Source organism: Vombatus ursinus, unplaced genomic scaffold, assembly GCF_900497805.2.
Source record: "Vombatus ursinus unplaced genomic scaffold, bare-nosed wombat genome assembly UNPS02014893.1, whole genome shotgun sequence".
In the NCBI taxonomy this organism is placed as follows: Eukaryota; Metazoa; Chordata; class Mammalia; order Diprotodontia; family Vombatidae; genus Vombatus; species Vombatus ursinus.
Window position 1 is genome coordinate 4910774 of NW_020954671.1, and position 13564 is coordinate 4924337.

Consider the following 13564-nt stretch of genomic DNA (forward strand, 5'->3'; position numbering starts at 1 on the left):
CACACACACACACACACACACACACACACACACACGTTCCTACAATAGTGACACATTTAAATATAGATTTTATGTGCTCACTTTCAACAGAATATTAAAAATAACTAATATTTGGGAATAATTAAAATTAATTTTCTGGGAAAACACTAGCTTAACCCAAACAAGTCAAAGGAATGTCTTGTAACTTAACAGATGTCTACCTCAAAACTTCTTAGATGCCCATAAGTTAAGTTTTCATAAATTAAGAAACTTGCACTTCATCTCACCATAAATAGTGCATTGGCCTGAAAATAGGCTGCTCTTAGATGAGGGAGGTTGAGAAAGCAAGAAAAAAGTTCATTGAAAAATTTTCTTTGGTTTATTTTACAAATTGAACTCACAGCTAATTAATTAGTTGATCAGTTTTCATTTCTATTAATTTATGAAGAGATACCAGATTATACTTCTTGACTGCCTTAGAACTCAGGATGAGATAAAGACATGAGCCAAAAGCAGCTAATGAGGCTATGTATGGGAAGTGACACCTCTAATTCCAGTTACATTTATAATGCTGGTCGGAGTCATAAGATACTCAGAAACATATTTAACCTATTAAACTTCTAGTCTACATGTATTATAACAATGATACCTATAATTCACATTTTTCCAAATGCAAAAATTCTTACCTTTGAGATTTCTTCACAAAAAGCATTTTCTACAATGTTAGACTGTACAGGTCCAGGACATATGAGCATAACTGTTATCTCCGGATACTTTGCAAGTTCACCTCGGAGGCTATTAAAAAACCCCTAACAGACCACCCCCAAAAGATGTTTTGGTTATTAAACACAGACATAAGAATTAGCTTTCTTTAATCATTTATGAATTACGATCCCATCATAATTCTTTTACCATAATCTGTTCTTTAGATAATGACGTGTAATAAAGTTTCACCTTTTAAAAGCAGCATAGGTCTTTTTTGTATTAGGACATCTAGTCCCACTTATGAACAAATGCAGAAATTCCTTTAAGAACATTCCTAAGAGGGAGGCCTTCAGCCTCAGAATGGGTGCCCATTCCATTTTCAGACAGCTCTAACTTTTAAGAAGTCCTGCTTCCCTACATATTAGTCCTAGTACTACTTCCTGGAGATCAGAATAAGTCCTCTGACATAACAGCTCTTCAAATAACTGAAATCAATCAGTAAGTGCTTCTTAAGCACTTAATAATCATATATAATAATTAATTGATAGTATCTACTGTACTTGGCACTGGGGATACAAATAAATATGATGGGCAATACAATATCTAAAACAACTGCTCAATATATTCTGCATCATAACCAGCACACTACAGAATGCTTATCTAACTTGCTAAAGAGTCATCGCCTATGCATGACTTTGCACAGACATGTCCCCCATGCCTCACCTTTGCTTCTTTAGAATCCCTCGTTTTCTTCAGCTCTACTGCTGCCTCCCAGATGAGGTCTTCCTTGGTCTCCCACATAGACTGTAAGCTCCTAGAGGGCAGGCACTATTTCACTTTTGTCTTTATACCCCCAGTGCGTAGTCTAGTGCCTGGCATACAATAGGCACTTAATACATGCTTATTGATTGATGTTAAATATAAAATGAGCTTTCTACAGCATGCTCATGGATGTCATAGACTGATTCTTGCCTGGGGGGCAAGGAGTACTCTGTAGAAAGACTCTTGCCCTCTTGGTTAACTTTACATGAGTGGCATGAATACTAGGTGAACAAGTAATCCCTTTTAATTTAGGTAACCTATATCTTCAGAGAGCAAGGTGACACAGCAGGCAGAGTGCTGGGAATGGAGTCAGAAAGGCTGATTTTCCTAAGTTCAAACCTGGCCTCCGACACTTACTAGTTGTGTGATCTTGGGCAAGTCACTTAACCCTGTTTGCCTCAGTTTCCTCATCTATATAATGAGCTAGAGAAGGAAATGCCAAACCATTCAAATATCTCTGCCAAGAAAACCTCAAATGGGGTCATGAAGAGTCAAGCATGACTGAAAAATAACTGAACAATAACCTACTGTATTTCACTGCATAATCATCGCAGATTTTATACCAAATTTTTTGCAAAAAAAAAAGGTGAGACCATTATGTGAAGCTTTTTAAAAAAAATCTGTGTCAGTATTACTTAAAAATCACCTATTACAAAACTGTTTTTGGTGCAAGATTAGGATGCATGGAATACTCATTAAATTAAAATATGTTAAAATTGGAAAGATGCAAGTCTTAACCATATCATGTGACTTATTCACGACAGTTTCACCTGCCTGCCCATTCCCCTAGTGCCTACAGCTCTTCGCTGGGTTGAGTGACAACATTGCACCACTCTAAACAAACCATGCAACTTGGCTTTCATAAATACACTGACAATGCACGTACACTGAAAATTCTAGGCTTGGACTCGCAATGCAGGACAGATAAACATGTATCCATATGTCACTGGTGAATACATTGCTGCTCTCTTTACCTTTTAAGTGGTGTGATGAACAGAATTATACCATGCAATGATTACACAATGAAAGTGATAAACCAATTTTGGGACTGAAAAAACAGGGTGCGACAATTATTGGTGGTGATGATTATGCGGTGAAATATGGTAGGTCTTCACTAGTTATAATCAGCACAGAGGCACTGGTTCCTAAGTGTTCGATTCAAATGTATTCCTGCTAGAATGCTGGCAAGATCTAACACTCATTTAATATTAATTCTGTACCATGTGCTGATGTGGGCAGGGATATACACTTCCTCTTTTCTGCAGTATCTGTCCCCCATCTCACTTCTACAACCTTAGGGTGCAATTACTTGTGTGAGACTCTCTTGCCACTCTCTCCCTTTCCACTGACACCTCAGCCCCAATCCCTATTCACTGCCACGCTGTTCTCTGCCCCTGCACACTATCTGATCCCGATGCAGTTATAGCTAGATAGTTACAACTCTAGATCTTGCCTAGATTCAAATCAGGGGTTCAACTTTAGGGATAAATCACTAAAATGTTGTGAGTCATGGTTGGATAAAAGCACCATCTGTGGATGGGAGCCCCTCTCTACTTAACTGTAGTAGTCACTTTTAATTTCATGTACTTTCCTTCATACATGATACTTCACCTTCTGTTTCCATACCTTTTTATAGGCTGTTTCCCATTCCTGGAATATACTGACGCCTTACCTCTGCCTCTTAGAATTCCTAATTTTTTTCAAAGCACAGCTCAAATACCATCTACAGGAAGAACTTCCTGATCTTTCAAATGACTAGTACTTCCTTACCACCCCAAAATTGCTTTGTATTTATTTTGTACACATATTGAGGCAGTTCTATGTGTGTATGCTGTCAGGGTAGACTATAAGATCTCTGAGGGCAGCAACCTTTTGGTTTGACACATAGAAGATAACTAATATATTCTTCTTGACTGATTGACAGATCTTCATCAATTTTGTCTGAATCACTTCTTAGGATCAAAGCTGATCCTGGAGCTAGATGGGGCAATTAGAGATCATCTGACCGAATGCCTAGAAAAGTATGGCAGACTTGACTTCAGATCTAGCCTCAGACACTTCCTAGCTGTGTGATCCTGGGCATGTCATTTAACCACTGTCTGCTTCAGTTTCCTCATCTGTAAAATGGGGATAATAGTAGCACTTACTTTCCAGGGTTGTGGTGAAGATAATATGAGATAATATTTGTAAAGTACTTAGCATAATACTGGGTACATAGAAGATGCTTACTAAATGCTCATTTCCTTCCTTCCTATGTGCCGTATGCGCTGTTTGCTCTGATAAAATGTAAGCTCCTGGAGGGTAGGGAACATTTTGTTTGGCACATAGTAGGTGGTTACATTCTTGTTGATTAATCAATTGACTCATCTTCCTACTTCAGTTTTGTAAGAAAGTTTTGTCTGGATCTCTTCTTAGCATCAAAGCATCTAGAACTGGAAGGGGCATTGGAGATTGTTTAATTGAATTCTTTAATTTTCCAGATAAGAAATTCAGGCCCAGAGAAGTGACATGATGTGTCCAGGGATGTGTCCTCATTGTCTGATTCCAGGATATAGGGCTCTTTTTGCTCCTTTTACATTCTATCTTGTAGTATACTTATTTGCATATTTATTATATCTGTAATATTTGATTACAGGCCCTTTGAGGATAAAGATTGTGTTTTTCATCTTTGTATCTTCAGTATCTAACCAAGACCATGCTCATTTTAGGTATTTAATAAAATGTTGTTGAACTCAATGGCAATTTAATCTTATTACCACCTCAAAACTGCTTGCATGCCCTTCAAAACAGTGACAGCATAGATAAATAACTTGTTACTTTCCTTTATTAAAAAAAATCATAATCTAGAGAGGATTCTGGTAAGATGGTAGAGTAGGTCAGAAAATTCCAGGCTATTCAGATTTCCCCCACAAACAAGACAAAAACAGCATCTCAAGGCAAACGTAGAACATAAAAATTGGGGGCGGAACAGTAGTCCGCCTGGAATAACAAGACCAAAAGAAAAATCTCAGGACCAAGGTTTGGTCCTTATGAAGTATATTTATTTATTTTTATTTTTGGTAAGGCAATTGGGGTTAAGTGACTTGCTCAAGGTCACACAGCTAGTACGTGTGAAGTGTTTGGTCTGAGACCGCATTTGAATTCAGGTCCTCCTGACTTCAGGGCTGGTGCTCTATCCACTGGGCCACCTAGCTGCCCCCAAGAAATTAGGTTTTCATTTTTTGGTTTTTTTTTTTAAGGCAATTGGGGTTAAGTGACTTGCCCAGGGTCACACAGCTAGGGTCCTTATGAAGTATAAACACCTCCAGACTAGTTCCACTGAAACAGCAAGCAGTGAGGCCTTGGGACTAGCTGGGTTTGGAGGTAGCCTCAGCCCCACCCACAGGTGGGGCCTTGGGCTCTGAGTAGGGGAAGACTGAGGGAACCTCTGCTGAGAAGGGATGCCAGGCTCAGCAGTGCTGCCCAGACACAGCCTGAGTGAGAAAGAACCACCACACACTCAGTGAGTGCAGAAGCTGTGGGGTGGAGATGCCACTGGATGTGGGCACTTACAAGAAAGCAGAGTTCAGTTACAGGCCAGATGGGAGAATTGAGGGAAGATTTGAGGCCAGAAACAACCCCCAAGAACCTGAGTTCAAATCTGGCCTTAGATACATAACACTCACAAGATGTGTGACTCTGGGCAAGTCACTTAACCCTAATTGTCTCACATAAAAAAAAAAAGATCAGAAGTAGAATTTATTAGGAAAAAAAAAGCAGGGGTAGTAATCATGATCTCAGATAAAGTTAAAGCTAAAATAGACTTAATCAAAAAAGAAAAACAGGGAAACTATACTATATGTCAGTCATATTAATTAATATTATTTTAGGCTACTTAAAATAACTAATAAGGTTGGAATATTGCTGTGGTGTTGGAAATGATGAGTGAGTGGATTTAGAAAAATATGGAAAGACTTGGACTTATGAAGGAAGATATTATCTACCCTCAGAAAAACAGAGGACAACCAAGTATAATATGATTTTACATTGATGCATATGTATGTATGTATGTCTATATATGAGTATGATTATAGATATCTAAGTATATCTATGTGTATGTAAGTGTATGTATGTATATGTATGTGTGTATGTATATGTATATCTATATATGTATATATAAATAAAATAAAATGAGAGATCAAGGAAAATTTAAAAAGAAAATAAGAACAATCCAAGAAAAACAAGAAGATTATGAAAAGAAAGTCAACCAATTGGAAAAGGAGTTCTAGAATCTTATGGAAGAAAATTAGAACTGGGCAAGAGGAAGCCAGCTAAGTTATAAGAGACCAAGAAATAATAAAACAAAATATAAAGAATGAAAAAATAGAAGAAAAGGTGAAACACCTCATAAGAAAAACAAAGCAAAAAGTGCACAGCAGAGAAAAAAAAGAAAACTTACAAGGAAGCAAAGAAAAGATGGACAGTTCTCAACACAACGCACAGTATTTATTATATAGGCTTTCTTAAAATGGAAATTTATTGCTGTATATTTTGAATTCTCTCTTATATTCTGCTGTGCATAGGATATGCTTTTTCTTTTCTTAGTTTTGTTTAAGTTTACAATATGTTTCTTTTTCTTTTCCTATTGTGTATTTAAGTTTTAGTAGTAAAAAAAGAAAAAAAAAGAAATGGAAATGTATTGCTATATATTTTGAATTCTCTCACGGTCTGCTGTGCACATGGCAATACTTTTTTTTCTTTTCTTATTTTGTATTTAAGTTTTAAAATTTGGTTTATAATATTTTCTTTTTCTTTTCTTATTGTGTATTTATGTTTAAAATAAATGAGTAAAAATTATAATTTATTTTATGCATATACATTAGCATATACATAAGATTATAAAATGTCACACCTGCAATTAAACTTTTTACAATACTACAGATATAGAACTATCTTTTCCAAACCACCAATTTGAACACGATTCACTTTGTCACTGGTCAGAAGGGAGAGGAAAGGTGGGGCACAGTATACTGGGAACAGTTCTGAATACATAATGTTCTTAAGTTCAGTAAAAACCAACTTACATGAAGTGCGTGTTTGCTAGCAGCGTAGCCTGCGCTCAGAGGAGCTCCTACAAGGCCCATTACACTGGACATCGTAACGATCTTCCCTTGCTTCCTTTCAATCATATGAGGCAAAACACATTTTGTCAAGGAGATAGTGCCCAGAAAGTTAATTTCCATTATCGCTTTATAAACATCCAGGTTTGTTTCCTCAAACAAAGAACGTTGACCCCTTCCACCATTGTTTACCAGAATGTCGATCTTGGGGTAAAAAAACAAACAAACGAACAAACAAACAAAAATTTAAAAAGGCAAAGTGACTATATTGTTAACTGGAATAATTTTCTCATTGGAAGATTACTATTCTGAAATATTAGGTAAGGCATCACAGTTCTAGCCAGAACAACAATAAAAAAAGTAACCAGTTACCAACTCAGAAACAGAGAGGCAAAATCATTATTTCAGTCCTTCTGATGTTGGCTCCGTCTACAAATCACTTATAGGTAACTAGGTGGCAAATTAGACAGAAGCCTGGACCTGGAGTGAGGAAAACTTGGGTTCAGATCTAGTCTCCGACCCTTACTAGCTCTGTAGCCTTGGACACAATTGATGTTGGTCTCCCAGTATCAATTTCTGTAAAATTGGGATGCTAATAGTAGCGCCTACCTCCTAAGGTGGTTGTGAGGATAAAATGAAATAATATTTATAAAGCTCATTGCAAAACTATAAATGCTAGCTATTATTATTATGAAACCCTTCTGAATTAAAGGCCCACTGCTCTAAAACTGACAATGGGTAATCAATAAATGAACTAATTTTCATTTTTCATAGAAATCATTTCTCTATACTGTACACATTACGACATACCTTCTATAAAGAAAGCATACCAGGGTAAGAATAAGCCAGCTCTTACTTCTATACCTTAGACCCAATTCTATTAAGTTTTAAAACATTTTGCTGACTCATAAAGCACTCCTAGGATGGTGTCCCATCTATCTCTCCACCCCTTATCATGAATTCTTGCCTGGGGCTGTTTCTTTACAACATTACTCCTATGTCCAATTATGTGGTACTCATAGTTTCTGCAGTATAAAGTTCACAACATTTTTCACTCATGTTTCAGAAATAAAGGATTTTGAAATATGCTGAAGCAGACACCTAACTTACTGACTCTCCCTTATACGTTGCAGTTATACACACACACACACACACACACACACACACGTATGTACGTACATATATATGTATACATACATATATATATTTCCCCAATTACATGTTAACACAATTTTTAAACATTTTTTAAACTTATGAGTTCCAAATTCTAACCCTTCGGGGCAGCTAGGTGGCGCAGTGTACAGAGCACTGGCCCTGGATTCAGGAGGACCTGAGCTCAAATCCAGCCTCAGACACATAACACTAGCTGTGTGACCCTGGGCAAGTCACTTAACCCCATTGCCTAGCCAAAAAACAAAACAAAACAAAACCAAATTCTAACCCTTCAACCCTCCTTTTCCTCCACTCTCTGTGAGACGGTAAGCAATCTGATATAGGTTATACCTGTGCAATCACATAAAACATTTCCATATTAGTCATTTTGTACAAGAAGACTTGAATTTTTAAAACAGAATGAAAGAAAGAAAGAATGAATGAAAGAGAAAAATAGCATGCTTCAAGTCTGTATTCAGACAATATCAGTTCTTTCTCCGAAGGCAGATGGTAGTTGCAGTTACTTTAAAAAAAAAAGACAATGTCAACCAACTCAAAACACAACTTACTTGACCGAACTGTTGGAGAACTCTTTTTGTTGCTGCTTCATGAGAACTTCTGTCAGTCAAATCAAGGGGTAAAACAAGGATGTCCTTTTCTTTCAAGTTGCTAATTTCTAAATGAAGATGTTGAAACATGAACATGACTATCGGCTCACCGCTCAGTCACATTCCCATTTGCATTAAACACAACTCTCATCCCACCCCGAGAAAATGCACATTGCTAGGGCAGAGTTTTCCATCAGTTTCTTAAAGAGGTGTCAGACATGTACAACTTGGGATACTACAGCAACTACTTTCTTAGGAAGATAGCTTGGTTGGACTAGCAAAAAGTGGGCTATCCCATTTCTACGGGCAGAAGTCCATAGAGCAGTAGCAGAAGGGATCATGTTGAAGTCCAGACTCTAATATAAAGTCTGAAGAAGGATCAAATCAGATTTAGGACAACTCTTGGGGAAGCACAAAAGGACTATGTATATTTCCTATATGGCTCCCAGAGTATTGTGTTTAACATTAGCAAGATGTCACAATCAATTGTTCAGAGAATGTAATTTGTAGAAGTGTTTATTAGGAATTACGTCCAAATAAAATGTAGCAACAATTGTTTTCAAGGAAGGAGTTAACAGCCAAATAACCCAGATAGGCTCAAAGACTAATACATTGCAAAAAGGGAGGGGCCATAATTCGAATTATGCGTGTATTTCAGCTCACTATCTGTTAAGGTTAGGGTCATTCCCTGCAATGTGCTCTTAATGCACATGTCAGCCAGAAAAGAACAATGGGAACTTACCCAAGGAAAGAGATAGCCTGAGGGTTCTGAAAGAGATGGAGAGGCATAATAGGAATCTAAATATAAGATTGAAGTGCTTGGTGATCTTAACTTTTTTTAGACTCATCATTTCTGGTTTGGCTTCTGTAAGGCCTGATTGTTGTTTGTCGTTCTTTGAAGAGGAACATGACATCAGGAAGGTGATGTCATGACTTGCAAGTGAATTGGATTTAAGTGAGGGAGGGCAGTGCAAAGTCACCAGCTCTCCCTGAACAGCTCAGAGAGGGCCAAGTGGTCTTGGTGTCTTAGTGATGGAGGGGCCTGATAAAATTGCAAAGAAAGCCAAAAAAACCATGCAAGTTTTCACAGTGGTCAGGAAAGGTGGTGAATAAAGCAAGATAAGAACTGGCTATAAAAGGATCCTTTGACCCTTCCTCAGCACTAACTTGGCAACTACAAGGATGAGCACATAATCAAATGAGTTGAAGAAGGAATTTCAGAAGGAGGACTGACTGAATACAGTAGGGTTCTTTCTGTCTTATCACCAAAACAAGACTATTTTTGCAGATGGAAAAGAAACTCGTCTAACAAAAAATCCAAAATTCTCAGAGTTTGGGGCTGGAATTTCTAATAATAAATATTAGCTAGGATCCTTGAGATTGCTTCTAAATGACACACCAAAAACAAAAAAATTTGAGTCTGATTGCCATATTTATGACACCACTTTAAGTTATTAGAATTATTTATTATTGCTGTTGTTATTATTACCTATCCCCTCCACTACCTCTTTATTTTGGAGAGCAGGAATTCTAGAAGGGGCAAGTGCCTAAGAAAGAACCAAAGGCAATAGTATGAAAATTCTGAAGAAAAAGGAATGAGTTACGGTTGGGGGTGGGAGAAGGGGGAAAGACTTCATGCAAGTATCCAAAATATAACCCAGGTACTGGTAACGATATCAGCAAGATAACATCATAGAATAGCAAGCAGAGCTGATCTGGCTGGAACACAGCATACGGCTAGGGCAGGGTGGGCTGGGGTAGCAGATAGATATTCGGGTCCAAGCACCCAAATCAGGGACAAGAGAACCTCCCCCCAAAAAAGTTCTACCAAATTCTCATAATTGTATCTGAGTTTAGACTTTAATTTAAAAAATTTATTTATATAAATGAAGTACATTTATAATTTTACTTACCAAGACATTTATTTTTCACCCTTTCTAGTTCATTTGCTTTTCTTGATGATAGCACAAGGGATGTTCCCAATTTAGACAACTGGTAGGCAAGCTCCTCGCCAATGCCACTTGAGGCTCCTGTCACCCAAACCACCATATCAGATAACTCCCATTCTGTTCAAAAGAAAATGAGGGGCAAAAAGGATATAGATTATACTAACACATAAATGAATAACAAAAACCGTGTTCCTTCCTTTCAAAAATAACTTTAACACAAAACACAAGGATACCACCTGCGAGAAAAACTTGAAAATAAAGTCTTCAGGGAAATCTTAGACTATTAGTGACAACTTCTGAGAGCAGTTTCAGTGAAGTGATGAGGTTGGAAACCAAAATACAAGAGGTTGAGAAGTGACTGAGAAAAGAGGAGAGGAGAGAAGTGGAGGTAATGACTATGGACAGTTTTTTTCTAGTTTAGCTATAGAAAAAAGACAGTTATAGGACGGTAACATAAGGGCATGGTGAAGTCAAATGATGGTCAATGAATGAAGTCAATATAATGAAGTTAAATAAAGTCAAATTTAAACAAATGATTTTTTTTAAAATAAGGGAGACCGAGGCACATTTATATATGCAAAGAGGAAGAAACCAATAAAGAGAGATTGAAGATACACAAGACAGCAGGGATAACAGTAGGATCTAGCTCCCAGAAGAGATGGGTAGGGTTGGGACCAAAGGGTACAAGTAGAGGGTTCAGCTTTAGCAAGGAGAAAGATGACATCTTTGTCAGAGATTAAAGCAAAAGAGGAAAGAATAGGAAGACTAGGTTGAGGATTTTAAGGTGTAGGATGAGGATAAAAAGGATGACTTCTATTTTCCTGATAAAGTAGAAAACAGGATCTTTTGCTGAGAGGGACTGAGGTCCTAAATTCTGGTCCTGGTCAGGTTCCTGAAGGTGAAAGTTCTGGTGTCGGGAGGGGGAGGCACTGAAGAGAGAACATTGTGCTGAGTCGGGTCTGGTCCAGGAGCTCTGTGGTAATGAAGAGGTGAAGAGTTTGTGGCCATGAGTCACAGCAGGGTGCATCATATTCCAGAGCTGTGGAGGTGGGAATAGGAGGTCTCCAAATCCATGCCCTGAGCAGACCTGGTGCCGAGAATCCACTCACAATGTGTCACTAGAAAACAGTCCCAGATCCCTCATGGTAACTCTCTGGGGCAGTTGTTGCACTCCTGCCCCTCCCGTGGATGTTCAGTTAACTATTTCCCACTTCCTGATGCCACCTGTGGCAATGACTTGCACCTGGCAGTGCAAAGAAAGCAAGTGGTTTGATTCCCAATACTGCAAATTTGGTCTGAACAAGCAAAGTACCAGCGGGCTTTATCACCTCCCTTGGTCTGAGGACAATGCCTCTATTGGTACTTGTTCTGCCCTAGGTAATTCAGAAAGTTCTTGAGAGAATTAAATGCAATATATGATGCAAAGCATTTTTGTACCATTCAAGTGCTATATAAATACAAACCAGAAGAAGTAAAATGTCAGTTCAATCAGACAAAAATAAGGACTTATTCTCCCCTAACAGCCCAGTCCATTTACTCCTTCCAACACCAAGACAGAGTGAAGCACACAGAACAACTGAAAATCCTAATCATATTGATACATGGCCACATCAAAGGAACAAGCTCATATTTTGACATCTCTTCTGTTTACCTAATGCTCCTAAGGTTGTGCAAGACATGGTAAGCAAGGTAAAGTTACCAGCGTAGCAACTTAAGGGGCTTAGAAAGGCTTTCAAAAATGCTCAACCATCTGCTGTGCCATGAAATTGTAACTTCCTATAAAAATTCAAAGATCCTTGGCATAGATCATCCCAGTTTTCTCCACTTACTCGTGGTATGGGGGAAAGAGCATGGATTCAGGGCTCGGAGATGCTTGGTTCAAATCTCACCTATTACTTGCGGGATTTGGGGCAACTAAACCTATGATCCTCACCACGTATGCAAGTAGAGAGCTTTGCAGAACAGTAATGGATGTTATAAATGCTACAGAAACTAGCAAAAAGAATAGTCTTTGTGTGCACTTTGTAAAGAGGAATACTGCATCACTTAAAGTATAAAACAGCACCGTGCAAATTCTATCGTGCTAAAGAAAGATTTACTAAGCTAACAACCCTCCTCTTTCACAACTGCGGCGTCAAGTAAGGGTGTAGCTCTTTGAATTTGCTGAATGAGCTTTCTGATGCCTAGTCCCTCGGGTAAACAAGAAGGGGATGAGGAGCCGGAATGGCTCGGGAAGGGGCCATCCTAGATTCGCTACGTGAAAGTATAAACTGCACCCTTCATCCAAACAATGAGGATTCTTGGGGACGAGCCTCCCTGATCTGGAAACTCTTCCACTTCCGTACTTTGCAGGAGGTGTGTCCCAAGACAAGAAGCAGCGAGGCCTAGCCAAGAACGATCCTCTCCAGCCACTAATCGAGGTACCCACAAAGTCAGATTTCTCAATCTCTCCTTCCCTTCAGAGAGGGGCTGGGCTCTGCACCGCCCCGCTTTTGGCCATGTTGGGGAGCACCAGTGGCTCCACTCCGCGTTCTCCTCCAGCTCTCAGGAGGGATGCTTTTAGCCCACACCAGAGAGGGTGCCGACCTCACTCCTCAACCCCTTGGGAAGCCAGCAGCCTCCACCGCCACCATAGTCTCACCCGACAGTTCCCAGCGTCCGGGCGAGGTCCTCACCTGGCCGGCGTCCCTGCCATTCTGCCCACAGCAGAGTCAGGTCGCCGTCTGCCCGCACGAAACGGACCAACTGCACGCCTAGGTATACGAGCGCACAGGCCAGCAGCAGGGACCACAGGAGGTCCCAGCTCATCTCGCTGAGCCGGGCTGTACTCCCAAGAAAAGGGAACCGCAGGAAGTCCTCTTCTCCTGGGCAGTGGCCTTCCTCTTTTCGGGGTTCTTGCCTTATAGCCGGAACTCTGACCAGGGACAGCTCGAAAAGCTAGGTGGCCTCTCCTAGCCAGGCCAAGACTCTAAATATAAAGATTTTCTCAAGCCCCGCCTCCTGACCCTTGCTTGCAAACTGGTCCGCCCTCTACGCAGTTCTGCCAGTAGAGGAGGAGAGAAAGGACTTTTCATAACACACGGAACTGTACATGAAGAACGGAGAGGAGCTTTAGAAGTCTCTTAATTCTTCCCCCTCGTTTTACAGATGAGGCTACTGAATCCTAGAGAGATGAGGTGATCTGTCCAAAGCAGACACAGAAAATAATAATAAATGATAATAATAATAATATGAAACTAGTTTCCCCGAC

General features: G+C 39.3%; 1 protein-coding gene across 1 annotated transcript in view; it reads right to left on the minus strand.

The window, feature by feature from the left end:
• DHRS7 (dehydrogenase/reductase 7) overlaps positions 1 to 13300 on the minus strand; it is a 23078-nt gene extending 9778 nt beyond the window's left edge. Inside the window, exons 1-5 of the mRNA XM_027842896.1 lie at positions 12990 to 13300; positions 10279 to 10431; positions 8327 to 8433; positions 6570 to 6809; positions 666 to 788 (exon numbers count right to left, since the gene is read on the minus strand). Of these exons, the coding sequence (XP_027698697.1) occupies positions 666 to 788; positions 6570 to 6809; positions 8327 to 8433; positions 10279 to 10431; positions 12990 to 13122 (756 nt within the window). The 5' untranslated portion in view covers positions 13123 to 13300. The remainder of the gene's footprint in view (positions 1 to 665; positions 789 to 6569; positions 6810 to 8326; positions 8434 to 10278; positions 10432 to 12989) is intronic.
• Positions 13301 to 13564: the final 264 nt, after the last annotated feature.